Source organism: Archocentrus centrarchus, chromosome 5, assembly GCF_007364275.1.
Source record: "Archocentrus centrarchus isolate MPI-CPG fArcCen1 chromosome 5, fArcCen1, whole genome shotgun sequence".
In the NCBI taxonomy this organism is placed as follows: Eukaryota; Metazoa; Chordata; class Actinopteri; order Cichliformes; family Cichlidae; genus Archocentrus; species Archocentrus centrarchus.
The window spans coordinates 26,767,991-26,786,384 of NC_044350.1; the positions used below are offsets into that span (position 1 = coordinate 26,767,991).

At 37.2% G+C, this 18,394-nt stretch overlaps 1 protein-coding gene across 2 annotated transcripts; it reads right to left on the bottom strand.

Annotated features, from left to right (window-relative positions):
• Positions 1–805: 805 nt before the first annotated feature.
• On the bottom strand, positions 806–17,978 carry itcha (itchy E3 ubiquitin protein ligase a). 2 transcript variants are annotated; one of them, XM_030728751.1, is made up of 24 exons: positions 17,852–17,978; positions 16,483–16,529; positions 16,118–16,259; positions 15,160–15,284; positions 13,910–14,041; positions 12,662–12,710; positions 12,359–12,537; positions 11,967–12,198; positions 11,781–11,876; positions 11,410–11,584; positions 9,601–9,670; positions 9,430–9,514; positions 8,639–8,767; positions 7,955–8,027; positions 7,708–7,779; positions 7,515–7,603; positions 7,217–7,376; positions 6,735–6,868; positions 5,189–5,329; positions 4,956–5,076; positions 4,692–4,796; positions 4,412–4,508; positions 4,221–4,293; positions 806–3,776 (listed from the first exon to the last, which is right to left on the bottom strand). In XM_030728751.1, exons 2-24 carry the CDS (start codon positions 16,505–16,507, stop codon positions 3,677–3,679), a joined length of 2,604 nt encoding a protein of 867 aa, XP_030584611.1. In that variant the 5' UTR covers positions 16,508–16,529; positions 17,852–17,978; the 3' UTR covers positions 806–3,676. The 2 variants fall into 2 exon arrangements, with proteins under 2 accessions (XP_030584611.1, XP_030584612.1); XM_030728752.1 differs by lacking the exon at positions 17,852–17,978 and having other exon boundaries at positions 16,483–16,547.
• Between the last annotated feature and the right edge of the window lie 416 nt (positions 17,979–18,394).

The window sequence follows — 18,394 nt, forward strand, 5'->3', positions numbered from 1 at the left end:
GCCTCACCTTACTACCCATATTTTCAAGTAATACTTACATCCTTTACAGTTGGAAGAAAGCGGCACATCATACTTAAATTCTCAAAAGTAAATTAGAAGCAGGTTAGTTAAGCAGTGTTAGCACTCAGCATTATACAATTTGATTGTTCCAGCTGTTACATAATGGTGAATTGGCAGAGACCATGTTAACGGCATACACATCTGCAGTATTCTGGTAAATTCTCTATGTCAACGCCCATCATACTCATACTCTAATTCAGACTTTAATACAACAGGAGTAATTTTCTAACAAAGTCAAAGTTCTATTTCTGTTTTCCATTGTGTATTATTTGTTTCTTATTTATGACAGACATCAGCTCCCTAAGCACAATTTGAAGAAGTACTCACATATTTTATGTCCCTTGACTACAAGTAAACGAAAACCTCACTCTGGCAAAACTGTTCAAGATGGATGGAGTCAGTTTTATATGCCAGAGGAATTTCACAATAAACTCAGCATGCTTAAGAGATCAATTTAAGTGGAAGACAACATGAAAAACAATTGTTCCATTAGATTCAGAAGAAATATACTAACTAAAATGAGTTGTGTTGTTATAAGTTATTCTAATGTATGTTTAAAAAGAAAAATGCTGAATATTTATCACACTTTGTTTTCTTTTATTGCCATTTTAATCAACTAAATCCACAAGAAACTCATCCTTCTAATAAATAGTATTTATCCACAGAATTTCTTTATATTTTTATATATATATATATATATATATATATATATATATATATATATATATATATATATATAGTCTAGTTAGTTAGTCTGCTGCTTGAATGACAATGCAATCACACAGAACAAGTCAAACACCATTTTGCATAATTTCTTTATATATTTATCTGCCCCATGATCTGGACCACAGTGGTGGTTAAACACAGAAGTAGTTAATTCAACCACTTTGAGTGTCAATGTGCCGTTATTAGTTGTAACCTGTTTAATATTCAACAGTCAACATATTTATCGCAAAAACCTTTAAAAAAAAAAAAAAAGTTTTATGCATTATTTTTTACATAAACCTGCACACAAGTAGCTACACTGTGAGTGTATGGGTGTGAGAACAGCCAATAAGGTAACAGATTAGAGGTCAAGTGAAACATCCTACACATTTAAATGAGCAATAACTGGTATGTGGTGGTGGTGGAGGTGTGGCCTGAGTTAATGTACCCATCAGTGCAATGAGGGACAGCTTACATCAGAGAACAACAGTCTTTTTCTTCTTCTAATAACAGTACTGACATTATGAAATGAAAAACAGCCACATGGTTCACACATGGGTATATTCAAAATGACAATCTGTCTTTTTTACATTTCAATCAGGATCTTAAAGACAACTAATTTTCTGGGCAACATATTAAAATGACTGCAGATAACTTACACCACGCTGCCAATACATACACTAGCACAGCTTGATGGCTGGACATTGGGGTGGGGTGGGGGTCACATTACAGATTTGGATCTGCTTAATAAATACTGTGTTAGGTTAATACTGTGTATAAAAAGAACTCTTAATATGCCTACTAAACCAATAATCCTTCAGATTATTATACTGAAGAGAATTTTGAGACGATTCCTGGCTCCCATTTATTATTGTACTGATTTTAAACATGTTGACTTTCACTGGTTACCTCTTTGTAGCTTGCAGAGTTTGTCAATCCTGTACTGGATTCAAATGTCATGCGCTTGTATAAGGTAAACTACACTCCTAGTGACTGAGTAAAAGAAGTCTTTTTATAATGCCATTAGAATTATTAAAATACTCCTGACAAAATCTTAAATGTTTCTTTCAAGTTATAATCTGCAAGTGTTAAAATGAAAAATAATCCTTTAACAAAATAGCTTTGACAACTTTAACAGTACCTTTAAACGGAAGCCTGCCCTTGTTTTAAAGGCAAAATCTTTTTTTCCTTATGATTTTTCTGGGCAGAAGTTACCCTTTTTGTTTTAATTTCTGTACCTTATCATGAGTAAAATTAATGATAAAAAGTGATGGCAAATGTATAATAACTTCAGGGGATGTTCAGAATTGATAACTGCTGGTAAGGCTTCCTTAATGAACAACTCCTTTGGTAGACTTTTTCCAAAGATTTTATTTAAGTGATACTTTACCTAAAATAAACTATATTTATGTCAGCAGACGATTTTTGGAAAAGACATGAAATACAATATTACTGTACAAATCTGAAAGCTATACACCCTATAAAACTAGGGACAGTTACTATTCTTATAATTCAGATCTTATTTTACATCTTGCCAACAACTCAAAAGGGGCCACTGCTTAGATAATTCAAATGTATTGAGATCTTTTTTTTTAATTTGAAGTATATTTACATAAACTGCTTCAGTCACAGCTAAAATTGTTAATCAATAATCATTCCTCTTTTTGGATGTACAGTGGCACTAGAAGATCAACACACACAAAAAAAAAAAAAAAATACGCCATTGCTTGACCAATTTTTTTTAACCTTTTTACCCATTTGATGAAAAAAAAAAAGTTTTTCATTGTGCCTTCATTTCTCATGATAGTTTCTCAGTTACCGTTCAGTGGAAACACTTCACTGTTCACGGTTCTGTATAATGGAATATATCCAAATACTCCCACGGCATTAGTAACAACTTAATCATCTAGAAAAGCCTGTCATGTGCCCTGACTGACAAGAGCAGTAAGCATCCATGGTTAAATGCTATTACATAAAGCACTGACCAATACTGGAAGGCAATCTTTGTCAAATGAAATCACAACTACATCACCAAACATGTAAATGCCCCCAACTTCATATTGGAATTTAAAATCAACAGCAAATGGTAAATCTTATGAAAGTATTATAAAAATGATCAAACAAATCACTGCTCGACTCTTATCTGCAAAAGTGTTTCCTAGAAAACTATTGCACATAAAAACAGCGTCTCTTAAGAACAATCAAAGCATCATACTGCTCACGCAACAATGTGCAAAGTTGTTCAGCATTTTAACACATTAAAATTTTAAGAAATAAACCTGTCAAAATAAAGTTATTATTATGCCTACCAAAGTTATTATAGAAACTGAATATGTGCTATGGGAGACAGTACAGTCAGTCAGTCAGTCAGTCAGCAACAGGGGAAAGCAGGGGGTGGGTGTATTCATTCATACATTTATCAAAAGGAAGGACTCAAAGCCATGTGTGAACCTCTGATGTTGTTTTTAGACATCAACTTTCGTATTTAAGACAAACTTCACAAATATGGTTCTTCATTCTCGTCCATAGAAGCGTCTCTTATGAAGCTGCACTTTCTCTTCATACAAGTGCAAACATGACACTGCAAGAAAGGCTCCGCTTCCGTCACCTGACTGTGGGTGGGCTGAGATGGATTAGCAAGGAATTGATCATACAGGTAAGAGGTGAAACCAAGTGAGGAGGATTTCTAAGGTCTCTTTTGAAACAAACTAATTTCTGACAATGCAGTTGACTTTTTTATGCATATGCTATTGTGACAGACAATAAAGATGAAGTCCATCCACCAGATCATAAGCAGCTTATGGCGACAAGGACGATCTGCTGAAAAGTGCTCTTGACTGAAATGGATATGGCTCCTCCAAGCCCACCACCACCTGCTTTATCCCATCATACAGGTCTTGCTTTTGTTGCATTACTCCTGCCCAAATCCTTCCGTCTCCTCTATGGCAAACATGAGTTTCTCCTTCAACTGCTCATAGCTCTTATAAGGAGGAAGGTCCAGACGATTAAAACTAAATGAAGAAAGAAGACAGAAACAAGATAACAGTTGTAATGTTTCAGAGAGGGGGCAGAAGTTCTCTATTAGTATAAATTTATCATTTAGAAATGCAAACACAGCACACAATGATCCTACTTGACATTATGAATTATCTTGGGGGAAAAAAGAAAAAAAAACATGAACTTTAAACAGTTGCAGTAATGTCCCATGGTACTGCACACAGCTGAATCATCTGCTAAATAAACACTTAAAGAGCAACAATGCATTCTCACATAGTATTATATAACAACAAACACAACATCTAAGACTAAAAATAAAGGAACGCTTGCAACGGTTGAATCAGAAATGACTAAGAGGGTTTGGTCATGAAAGTTTAATCTCATATTAAGCTGGATAAGGCACGGTGTTTAATACCTGAATAGAAGAACTTGTATAAATGCAGAATGACTGGCCTTACCAAGTGTGGCTTCGTGGAAGCCAGTTTTCTTTGCCAACTTTCTCAATGCAAAACTTCTGTGGACCATTGCTTCCTATATTAATCAAACAAAAGGATAAAGAGATTAAATAAGGTTCAGATGTGACATAATGTACTATACTACTGTACGAGTGGCATGTGTATGAGTGTGTCTGTCTGTCCATGTTCCATACCCATCAGATCAGCAAAGCCACCCACAGGAAGACGACAGGTTCCTGTGACAAACTGCAGAAGCCTCATCCTTTTTTCGTTGTCCATCTCCTTCACAAACTGTCAACAGATCGTTCTGTGTGAACACCAGTATCAGGCTGATATCCTAATATCAGCCTGATACTGATTTACCATTTGCTGTTTTTCATGTGAAAAAAGAAACACTCACGCTCGTTCAGTCATCAGCTGCAGCTGATTAAATGACATTAATTTGCAAAATTCTGATTTTCTTTTATTACCAACCTGCCAGAACCAAATTATCTGCTTGCTACTTCGGGCATAATGTCTGTAGATTGTGTTCCTCTGCCAGTCCACTAAGTCTATCTCCTGCATCCCGCACAGCATCACCTAGAGACAAGAAGGGACATGTTCAAAACAAACCCAACACCATACTAATTTTTTTTTTTTTTAATGCAGATTATTACAGGATCCCTGTTGTATTTTAAGGACCGATGCTACCACAAACACTTAAAGGTTGTAAAAGATGTAGAGAATAGGTCTAATTACCTCTAATTCCTTAGCATCAAAGTACTGAAGGTATTGTTGTGGAAGAACTTCATTGAAGCCCTCAAAGAAAGCCTGTGTCTGCTCTTCCACACCTCTGGACAGCCTCCACTCTGCCACCAACCTGCATACAGAGATATTTCAGTGTATTTGACTGCTGTAGCATGGCTTACCAAGGTAATTATGAAGAATATAAAAGTAGTGGATGACTATGGATGGTAGGTGAGAAGTTGTACCTGATGTATTCTTCCTTATTTTCCTCAGTTACTAAAATGTTCCCTCCATCTGGTTTCAGCTCATGTGTGGTGACCTCTCCCAGGATCTCCTTGTCAACTGAGAAGAACATCTCCAGACCACACTCCTCTATGTTATTATCCCTATAGACCAGACAAGTAAAGTTATTGCAATTACTGACAAGGTGTTAAAAAAAAAATTCCAGGAGACAGGAAGTTACTCTAGGAGAGCTGGACAGCGCTGTAGAAGGTCCTTAACCCATCAGTAGGACCGGTATCTGCTCCTTTTTTGTAATGAGGAACAAGATGAACAGTGCCAGAGCTACAAAATTACCTCTAGCAGACTACTGGTGTGGATGTCTGTAACCAAATGATCAGAAACAGACTTCATAAGGGTGGCCTGAAGGCCCAATGTCCTCTAGTGACCCTATGCTCACTGCCCAGCACTGTGGAGACTGATTGGGATTTGCCATATTCAATTCAATTTTATTTATGTAGCATCAAATCCTGGGTTCCTCCTGGTGCATGACAATGCCCGGCCTCATGTGGCGTAAGTATGCAGGCAGTTCCTGGGGAATGAAGGAATTACCACTGACTGGCCTCCACACTCACCTGACCTAAATCCAATAGAACACCTCTGGGACATTATGTTTGCTGCCAGGTTGCACCTCAGACTGTCCATCAGTGATGCCTGGGTCCAGATCTGGGAGGAGATCCCCCAGGACACCATCTGTTTTCTCATTAGAAGCATGGACCAATGTTGTGAGGCATGCATACAAGCAGGTGGGGGCCATAAAAACTACTGAGTACTATTTTGAGTTGCTGCCATAAAATTTTGGCAAATTGACTAGCCTGCTGCATTTTTCACTTTGAATTTCTGGGTGTTCTTTGAATTCAGCCTTCTGCAAGTTCATAATTTTCATTTCCACCAAATGATGTGCCATCCTTTCATTCCCAACACATTACCTACTCCATATCAGTATAGATATGTGGCATGATTTTTTTCCTCATTGAGATCTGATGCACTTTCAAAGTGTTCCTTTAAAATACACTGCTCAAAAAAATTTATCTTAAGCAACACTTTAACTGTATGTAGATCTGCATTCGAATAGAGTTAGATATGAATTTATGCAGCATATTTGCACACGGCATTTGATTAAACTAAACCTCCCTCCCCCCTCTAGAGTTGCTTCTTGAGTCAGTTATACATACAGAATAAAGTTCACTACCTAGAACAAATCATTCATTCAAATTAGTAGATGCACACAAATTTGTCCTCTCAAGCTCTTCATTGGTGTTTATAGATTAACAGAACCTAGCATTTACCAATACTGTCACATGTGAAGATATGTAGGAGAAATAAACGATAGCACATTGTTTAATAGGTGAAATCTTAAGTATATAATATCTACAAATTTTGGTCCACCTATAACAACTCAACAAATTAATAAATTCCAGTGAAAACCAGAACAGATCACATTCCTTTTAGTCTGTCCTTCACACCACCCAAGTCCTACTCAAGTATCAAATGTACATCAGCCAAACCTACCTGATCCAAATGAGTGAATTATAGAATTCTGGATCGATGGACTCCAGGTCTTTCAGACCTAGAGGTTTGTTGAGAATACGCTTGTAAAAGGGCAGGGAGAAACCTGTGTCGATGAATTTGCCATGGAACAAGGCCTGGAGAGAAATAAAACATGAAGGCTTTGAAAACAAAGTAAGCAAAAACAACTTGAGGACAATACTTGAGGACATTAATGGCAGAAAGTCAAACATGCTAAATTGTAAGGCACATCTATTAGCCCAGACCTCTAAAGTATATTTGTCTTTTAATTTTGAGATCTAATTGTCAAGATTAAATTGCAATTAAAGGGAAAAGCATATAATATTGCATGATCCACACATGATCCATATTTTGTCACACAACATCACTGTAATGGCAGGACAAAATAATCATGTAAACACATTTAGTTCCAAAACTGATGGTTAAAACACTGATTAGTAACAGCTGACAGAAGGTGTGGGTACCATGGCAATGAAGCGTCCTATGAACTTGAAGTACTTGAGGTGATCGGGGTTGATGTAAGAGGCAGGATTGATCTGAAGACAGTAGTTGTCCTTGCCAGCATACTCAAACAAACAGTACATGGGATTCAGTACCTCGTGAGACAGCAAGAAGAACCACTCCCTGAAAATAAGCGCAAGTAATCATACTGGTTGAGTGGGGTAGTTTGAAAAAGCTTTAGGAACTAATGTTTAATGAAGAATCACGAGTTTATGCTGTTATTTTAGCAACAGGGTGGTGTTTGTTTTACTCTGAGATTACCTGGCCACACCTCCATAGTCCAAGCCTTCTTCACCAGGGAAAATGAGCCAAAGTCTCCGCCTAAGATCTTGAGGGTGGAAACTCATGATCTACGAATCCAAAAAATGATTTTGGTACATATCTTAAGCATTGAAAAGACAAGGCTGTTAAATAAAGAAATGTGGTGAGACGACAGTACAATCATAGCAATTACCTGCTGAAATGAATCCTCAAACAAGGTTTTACGTGACACTGTAATTTTAATGTGCTGAGGCATCGACAGTTGCTAAGAGGAAAGAAAATATGAAGCGTGTCAGTAACTTATTAAAAAAAAAGAACTGCAAATGCTTTGCACACTAGCAAAACCTTTTACACTTTCCTTTGCATTTTCAGTATTATTCACTATGAAAAACAAGAACAGCCGATGTAGTAAAACAGTGTGATATGCTGAAAGCACGTACCTGACACCAGAACCTGAAGTATTGCACTTTGGCTTTAAAGTCCCTGACATAGGTTATCTGTGGCCCATTCTCTCTATGGAAAAGATAACAGGAACTTATTGTCAAATAAAAATAAAGTACATTTTGATAAAGCATGTTTATGTGCATCGCTGGACATTCCTGAACATCATATTTGTTTTGATTAGCAATACTCAGACTTTGAGTACAAGTACAATCATGATCACTTGCCATCATTACGTTCATCTGATATTACACTAACCATGGATGTAGACGCATTCAGGCCTGCACTGATTATTACTCTCTACATCTTGCAATTTGATGTTTATAATGTGGAAATAGTTATGTAATTAATATGGAAACAGCTCAGTTTCAATTTTTAAGAACTAAAAAAAAGAAATCACCATAATTCTAAACGAAATGGATGACCTGCAACCACTCAGAGCAGCAAATCATGTAATGTAGAGCTGAACAACAGAAAAACATCACATCACACAGAATTAAAGCTATCTCAGGTCAGATGAACAGTGGCCCCCATCACTGATGAAAAGGAAGGTGGCAAACACGTTCGAGCTACTGCTTAAATACACAACCACTACCACAAGATACAGGTTACAAACACTGGATGAGCTGCTGTCTGTTCTCTGCTTTCTTCAGCTGTTTTTGGACATTTTAACAAAAACTTACAGTGAGGATTTCCCTGTGCGAGGGTCAATGTAGGTTGTTGTTCGCCTGTTGTGGTCTACAAAATAGGGAATACCATCCACAGTGAACCTCATCTCCCAACCCTCTGGCAGGGGCTTGTCATTCAGCAGCCTGGACAAAAATCAAGCAAGCACAGGTGAATTCATGAAAAATTAGTAAAACGAATCTTCGGCACTTGCAACTAAATGTGTAACACTTTTAATGTTACATAGCAGCAGATAGAACATTTCTCCTGGCTCTGAAGGAAACTTAAGGATACTTAATTTTGTGGTAGAATGGTAAATCTCCAAGAATTCAGTGTTTTTACAGTAAGTCATGCCGTATGATATCCGAGTTTTATTATACACTAATCCACACACACACACACACACACACACACACACACACACACACACACACACACACACACACACACACACACACACACACATATATATATATATATATATACACACACACATACATACATACACACACTTCGCTTAACCCTCTTAACTGGAGGGGAAGGCGAAATGTCAAAAAAGTAACTTAAAGAGCCAAATTGTATGTTATTTTTGACATCAATTCGTGGACCGGAAGTAGGGGGTGGGGCTGGAAGCAGCCCGCGGGCCGGGAGTTTGACATCTGTGCTCTACATTTAACACAGTTTCACAGTTGCCCTGCCACTGTCAACCTGCTCCAACTCCTAACAGGTTAGGTCAGTCTTTCTCACTTAGCACAATTCTGATATAGCAGCACGCCCTACTGCCAATAAAAAAAAAAATTACACTCACCCTTGAGTCCTTGGGTCTTCCCACTGTGTTGTCCGAGTTGGGTGATGAACAAAATACACTCTACCATTGGTGTCAGTTCTCTTTTCTTATGAGGGAGAAAATTAACACATTTTATATACTTAACATTTCAGTAAAAACAGCTAAAATTAGACTAATCTTGGTGATATTTACCCCATCCATGAGGCAGAGGTCCGAGTGGGTCAAACTCTTTACTGGTTGTGGCTGCGAGCTGGTCTTGAAGCTGAGCCAGAAAGAAAAAGTTACAGATGTCAAGTCTGTACAAAAAGTATCTGTAAAAACAATTTTTGTCATGGTGTGTGGTTAAACTCAATTTAGATTTCAAATCAAGCAAGCAGCTGACCTCAAAGTTCTAGTACAAGGGTGGGCTGAAAAGTTCATAGGCTGACTAAAGAGTTATCATACAGTAATAAATTTGGCATGCCTTAAATTCAACCTTTACTGACGCTAATGGCATGTTTTCTTTCTAAATAAAGCCACATTGGATAAAGAAAAGTAGTACTATAGACATTTTGTGAGAGTGGATAAAATTTGGCACCGTGGTGTTATCAACTCTCTGCAGAAAAAAGGGTTAGCCCCCAGGAATGTTCATGCTGACATGGTTGCTACATTAGGGGATGATGCTCCAGCTTTATCAACTGCAAAAGTGGGCAGCTGAATTCAAGAGGGGCAGGGAGAGCCTTGAAGATGACCCAAGGTCAACGTCCTGCCACAGCCACCACCCAAGAAAACTTTGACCATGTTCACCACATGGTGATGGATTACAGACGTTTAACTGTTAATCAGATAGATAATGCTGTAGGTATCTTCCGTAAATGAGTTGGAAATATTTTGCGTAACGAACTTGGCATGTCAAAGGCTTCTGCTCAGTGGGTGCAACGACTTGATCGCCTTATCAAGAGCGCACCAGGCTGGTCATGTCGCAGGCAAAACGGCCTGGAAAACTGAAAAAGGGGGTGCTGTTTCACCAGAACAATCCTGCACACAAATTCATGGTTGCTATGGCTGCCGTGTGGCGATGATAACACTCCATATTCTCCTGATTTGGCACAATCTCACTATTTTCTGTTCCCTAACATGAAAAAACACTTGGCTGGGAAGCAGTATCAGACCGATGATGAGGTCATCTCTGCTGTTGAGGACTTTTTTTTTTGAGAGTCAGGATGAGAGTTTCTATACCACAGGAATCCAAGCACTGCAACACTGATGTAAGAAGTGTGTGGACCACTGGGGAGACCAGGTCAAAAAATAAAACCCATTTGGTCAGGTTTGACCATTGCATCATGGTCAGCCTATGAAGTTTTCAGCCCACCCTTGTATGCTTGTTTCCAGTGGGTGATAATAATTTGAAGCTTTTTAGCCATGGAACTTAAAACATGCTATCTGGATGTTACAAACTCATGCAGTGTCAGCCTTATTTGAGCCAATTTCACACCCAAGAACTAAATCAGACTACAAAGTCTGCATGTCACCTCATTTTGATGAGCAACACTAAAATGTTTAATAGCAATAATTCTTGCAGCATATTGCACAGCATCAAATAAAAGCTTCTGAAATGCTGATGCATGGCTTTTTTGTTTGTCACTTTGGTTTTGGTTGCTTCACCTGCATATATGATCTTCACTGTTTGTGTACATCTTAACATCAAAACTACTTTGAAAGCCATGCATGTCTAATATGCAGGCTACACAGTAGGAAGTTGAAATTTGAACCCTCAAGTGCTCGATCATTAGAGTGAGGGTGTTCATTACTTAAAAATGAACATTTCAAAATGAACTTTTTTCTTATTCATAAAATATTCTTTAAGATGTTCTTTAAGTAGGACAGTGCAGTATATGCATTAATTTGTGTATTGGGGCAAATGTACACCATACACAAATTATTTTACAGGTCAAAAGGCATGACTGAAATACATGTTCAAAATGTGCTTCATATGTACTGTCATTCAGTGACTGCTCTCACCCCATAAATGAACCTCTGGTTAAACTGCTGCATGGCTCCCTGGAGCTGGCTACGCTGGTGCTGCCATTCCTCATAGTTACGCACTGACTCCTGTGTGGGTCTTTGCCACGTAGTAGTTCGGGTTATGTGGTCAACATAGTAAACTCTACCCATTGGATCCACTCTGCGCTCCCACCTGCATAAAAAAAAAGAGTCAAAAAAAAGGAAGTACTAACATTGTAGATTTTGTAAAAGATTTCTTTCTAGACATTAAAAAAAACACATAACACATGGTAAGCATGATCATAAATTACGTGTTAGAGATCATTTATTGCACTAAATTCACAATGACTATGTTAATATGTTAATAGAATCAAGGGCTTTTTTGGCACCCTGTAGGCAAAGGCTCAGGCCTATCCCAGGTTGTCCTTTTCTCAATGTGGTCCACATAGTATACCCGTCCATTCTGGTCTACTCTTTGTTCCCACCTGCAGAAGCAATACAAATGAATTAAACACATTAAGAATAAGCCTGAATGAGGAGCTACAGAACAAGATATAGTAAGTGTTGCTCTTTACCCTGGTGGCAGGGGGCCATTGATTATTGGAGTGATTCTAGGAGTTGTAGCTGGAGTTGCCGAGGCAGTGGCCCCTGGTTTAGGAACACTTGCTGTCTGTGAAGAACTTGATGCTGGTGCTCTTGCACTTGATTCATCCTGCTGATCTGAACACCCACTAGCTGATGCCTGAGAGGAGCCATCGGAAGCTGGGCCTTCACTGAGTTCACTAGGGGAAGAACTGCTAGAAGAGGCTATGAAAGAAGCAAGGACAACAGTAGGACACTTTTAAGTTAGTGCTTTAGATTGTATATGAAAGAAAATTGATAGTTTATTAGATGCGACTGAAACCGAAATCACTAGTCTGAGGTACATGTGAGTTGTTAAGTCTTTGATGTGTCATGTTTTTCCTACATGGTGAGGCTGCCGGCTTCTGTGGCGTAGGAGGGGGTGGTCGAGCAGGTCTAGGAGGACGTGATGCAGTGGAGCCCCCTGGAGACCGCGAAGGAGAACTTGTACCATTCACAGCATGTACATTAGGTACAATGACCCACTCATCTGAGTCACTCGAGGGGGATGAGTCTCTGCTTGACCTACAGGTACAAAATGCTTATTAAGTATTTTTCTAAAAATTTCAAATGTGTTTTTATCTCACAAAGCCAATGACCCAAGATTTTAATGCAATGGTGTCTTAGGATAATTAAAGGTTTACAAGACCTGTGGCCAGTGTCCCCATTTTGCCTTGCATTTCCATTTGGAAGGGAAGCTAAAAAGTCATAAAAATAGATAAATAAATAAATCAAGTAAGAGCCTAAGCTTATGTTAAATAATTCATGGCACTACAACCAGAACCTGTCAGCCAGGGAAAGTTAAGCTCAGTATCAATGAAGTTGAGCTTGCTGGATAGCTTTTAAAATGTATTTATTAGTTTGTTTATTATTTAACCAATTAATATGCTATGGCATGACTTGAAAAGGGCTGATCATTCAAGACAGTCCTGTAATACTGAACTCATGAAATTTTTTTGTATGGGCCAATCATCTAAGATTCCTCCTCATCATTGTGCCGATGTCATAAGAAGCTACAAGAGCTTGTTCCTGATAAATGAGTTTTTGTGAGTTAACATATTCAAGAGTTCTTAAATATGTTAGTGCATGTTCAGTGCATGTTCAATAAAGACATGAAAATACTGTTTGAGTGTTAGTTTACATAAATTATGTACTTTAGGACCATCTTGATTACCAATTCTGGACTCCAGAGTTTCAGTAGTGATTAAAAGCAAATAATGAAAGAGTTGAAAGGTACACTTTGAGAGACAGGTATGTTTTACATTCAAAGGAGAATTCTTGTGGTTCAATGAGTCTTCTGACTGCAAAGTATTATTATAAAATACTTTTTTGAAGAAAAAACTCTAAAGTTAAAAAAAAAAGTTGCTTACAAAGTCATTAAGATGGCAACAAAGATGTGAACTGACACTGGCATAGCTTCATATTTTCAAAAAAAATAAAAAATTTGCAAAATTAAACAACAATGAAAAGTGACTAAGTATAGCCCTGCTATCATTGTGAAATACATTTTTAAAAAAAACACAATATATTGTGACATTCAAAAATTTATGGGTAACTTCAGCATTCTCAAATGCTTTCTTGCAAATGTAGCCACCAATATATATAGACAAAACCTATAATACCAGATACAAGCAATGCCAAAGAGTTTGACAAGCTATGAAAAGGACACCAATAGGAGGTCACAAAACCTGATGCTGGCAGCTGTTGTTTCAATTGATAGCTATCAGAGTGTTTTTTTTTTAGGGAACTGAAAGACTGACTAAGTAACACTACAGTACATTTATCCTGCAATTCTACTATAGTCATTTTTAAACAACAAAATTAATGAGTTTTCATATTCTAACATTGCTAATGTGGCCACCATAGTTTACTGGGTTCATGTGACATGGTCTCTTACCTTGTTCTCTCTCTGCCGAGCCAAAGGTTTCTGGGTCTACCTGCATGCCATCTAGACAGACTGACAAGTCACCTACAAGATCCTGGGGGTCTCTGTCAGAGCACAGCTGCAGTGTCTGCACCACCTCACATACTTAAGGGGACAGAATATAGTGTTAAGTAGGCACTGTAATTGCAAGACAGGAAAACACACATTACCATAACACAAAGGAATAAAAACAGACAATAACCCTGCACCAATATAACACAAACTGTTCCTGCAAGCACATACTTTTTCTGTTAAGATTTGCTATTAAAATGAACAAATGCTGAAAAACCATTTCCTCACTGAACACTGATTTTTTTTTTTATTCATCACCTGATTTTTTTTAAGGCAGTGTTTCCATTTTTAGTACTAATTGTGAGAGTATGGGGCTTTGAAAACAGCAGAGCTGAAAGCACTTCTGTCACATGGAAAAGCCATGTGCAACAAGAATCTGATTCAGTGCTTTAAAATGACATACATGCAGCTCTAACACAGAATGTAGACCACATGTCACATGTTTTGTGCATGCTGACCAGCTCTGAGAGGAGCCACTGTATTGAGTTATAAACTCATTTCAAACAGAGAGAAGCGTATACGTTTAGGTGATGCAGTGTACAGTGACTACAGAATGTGCACATTTGCCAAATATAACATGTAATCTTCAGACAGACATAAAATGAATTCAGAAAGTGAGTTCAAAAGCGATCCAGTTTGTTAATATCATGAAATTGTTAAGTCATGCAGTAGCAGCTATTTTATTTAATACAACTTAATATTCTCCAGGGCTCAACTCTAAGAACCTACAAATATTAGCTGTATACTCATTTCCTCAAGTGAGGAAACTCAAGTTAACCTTATGCTACAACACATTCACGGCTGTTTCATGTGTGGCTGTGGCTCAGGAGATAAAGCTACTACTAATTGGAAGGTCAGTGGTTCGATCCCTGGCTCATCCAGTCTCAATTTCAAAGTATTGTTGAGCAAGATACTGAACCCGAGTTTAACTCAGAGTGTGAGAGTGTGTATCAATGTTAGAAAAAAGCACTTAGGGACAGAAAAAAGTGATTGTATGAATGTGTTTGTGAATGGGTGATTGAAAGCACTTTGAGTCCTCAAGTCCCAGCTGATTTCATTTACCATATCATGCCAATAAATGGAAAGTAAAATTAAACAAAACAAATGAATGAAATAAATCACCACTTAGGAAAGTGACAGAGTGAACTCACATTTCATGTCATTGGCCTTAAGGGTCTTGCTAATCTCCAATGTTGCTAGCCCCAACAGAATGTCTGCCTTGAGTGTCTGATGGCTCCAAACACGAAATATCAGTTTGCTGAATGGTGTCACGATTCTGTAGAAAGGTGAGAAACTGTCAGGATGCTGTATTGACCAACAGCAGAGAAAATAATTGGGATAATTTGTATGGCTTCAAAGGTTTTGTGTCAAAAACATCCAGCAAAGGTGTTTTTTTTTCCTCCAAATACAGAGATCCACTTCATAAGTCTATGATGTTTTATATCTGTCTGTATATTATATCTGAATTACTTAGGCTTACAAATTCAGAATTGAATTCCTGAATGCACATACTGTATTTTCCCAACATTTGCTGGTAAAGACTTTGTTTACTTTTTTATGTTCAAAATCATTGAAGTCAAATACATTTTTGGAAAGCCCAGAAAGAAATGTTAAGACATTACTTCTATAGTTGAGGTTGGTTTTTAAATTTTTTTTAAAAGACATATTTTTAGATTTTGTGCAATCTACAGCTTATGATATTGTTCTATAATTATTTATTTTACTAAAAAAATATTGATGACCTAGGCTGTTGAATTCACCAGTTACTAAATTATTTATATCCACTGGGATGGTACAATGACTTTGGTAAAACAATTACTGTTGGATGCACAGACTTTGGCTTCACCTGCTATTTTGATTCACACACAATACATCAGAATATACAAATTTCTAGCTATAATCTGTATGCCAGAGGCAGATATGGTTCTGAGATTACATTTACTGTCTACAGTTACAACCTTCTGCTAAAATATATATCTCAATTTTTCATTTAGAACAAACTGAATTAAAATTAATATTTCTATTATCAGTTCGCATCATCTTACAAGACTTTCTTTTTTTTTTTTTTAAAGCATTTCCTCTTCTACGACAAACAAAAGCTGCACTCACACTGTGAGAGCCTGCTTCCATTTGGGGCTGTGTGTATTGTTGCATTTCTCAGTTCTCTTTGACTGGCCATCCACAGATACTTCAACATATGGACTTGGACCAAACCAGGTCTTTTTGGTTTCCTTCAGCTTAGCTGAAAGCACTGGAAAGATGAAAAATTTGATTAAAAATAAAGAAATCAAGATTTTAAAACCATTTCCTGTAGCCTCTTAATCCTGAACTCAACAGCAGTCTTCAGTTTTCAGACACATGGCATGTTAAGCAATACAGTGCTAACCAAAACACCTTTAAAAACTGATCATATTCCTTTGCTGTTTTTGTTTCATGATGAGCACACATATTTTGCAAAAAAAAACATAACTTACCTGTGACTTGCAGCTGGGCCTTCATGGTTCGTCCATAACACTGGACCCTAGGTGGCAACAACAAATGAACCTGCAATCAGTGTCATGACATGTAACCTAAAATCCATCCATCCATTCATTTTCTTCCACTTATCTTTTTCAGGGTCCAATAGTTAGTAAGCCTTGAAGTAATCTAACAAAGGAAATATCTGTGACAGATTCAAGCATCTGCGGGCAGCATCTTTTATTGCAATAGTCAATCTAGTTGAATATTTCAACTGAATTTGAATTGAATTTTACAAAAATAAATGTGTAAAACTATACACTCATTAGATTCTGCAGCATACAAGCCCAGGGAAATCTTTCTTAATTACTGTCTAGCTGTGTATCACTCATCTGGTACAGCTTTACCACCTGCAAATATGCAAGCTATATTGCTATGTGTGCAACAGCGATGTGGAATTCAGTTAATTTTTGTAACCAAAATAGAATCTAGAGGTAAATAACGGTATGCCAGTAGGCAATATGAGAATGAATTGGCATATATATTGTCAAATGTTGGAGTTTCGGGCGTGACAAGTGAGCAAACTGTTATTTTGATAGAAAGATATATATATATATAGATATATATATATATATATATATATATATATATATATATATATATATATATATATATATATATATAGATATATAGATAGATAGATAGTCACCCGGTATAACATATCAGAGTTTTTCCATTGTAACAATATCACAGCTTTTTTGCGTATAAAAATTGTTTTTGCATCGGCCCCATTAATAGGCCAGTTGTTGCGGTCGTTCACACACTTCAGTGCACTTCACCCACTGACTTGGTTTAGTCTTGGCCGAGTACCTACCTTAACGGAAATCCGATCCCTAACTTGGCTAAATTAAGTCTTCTCCAACCCTAGGTCACTTATCCTTTGACAGAATTAGATGGCTAAATAAGATACGGGCAAGGGTGAAATGCTAATATAATTTAGTGGAAATATATCAGTTAAAATAAAAAAGATCGCATGGACCTGTTCACTGATATCCACAAATGCAGCTTAACAGACTTCTGTGTCAGGTTAGCGGTAATGTTAGCAACTGAAGAATTATTAAGACACTTAAATACTAGACTTTTGTAAAGTGTCGGTTTCAACTGTCACATCACCGTTACTAGCAAGGCTGTAAACCGTTTCCTAACGGTGACAGAGGCAGATAAAGTTCAAGAACCTGGAACTTTGCACACCGACATCCTGGACGAGTATTTAGCTAACCATGCATTAAACCCAAGCTCATAATGCTAATACCACTTTTGCTCCTTCGACTGTTTACAGGAGGAAAACTCAAACCTGTTACTTGGTAGAAGTCTATGTGCCCATACCTGATGAAAGAGGAAGATAAAAGGCCACAAAACTTTTGTTTTAGCTATGTCTGGATTGTTGACAGATAGATAACAGCCATCAGCACAGACCCGTGCTCCGCTAGCTTGAACAAGTCCAAGTTTTCCGGTTTAAGTTTTTCATAATAAAACTTTATTTAATTTTTTAAAGGAAAAATTATTATTATTATTATTATTATTATTATTATTATTATTATTATTATTATTATTATTATTATTATTATTGTTGTTGTTGTTGTTGTTGTTGTTGTTGTTATTATTATTATCTACTTAGTACTTTGTCAGCGCAACCTTAACTTAATGTACTTACTAGCTTTTGTGTGGTTTTTCTTTTAATTATATAAATTGAAGAGCAGATGGAGTTGCTGAAAGCTGAAAGCACTGGAAAACAAAGGCCTAATTATCTCTACTAAACAATATTAGATGATGTTTCTTGTTTACAACTTCGCATATGTCATCAGACAACCACAAAACCAGCAATAACACACCAAAATATATTTGTTTTGGTACCTTTGGCCCCATCCC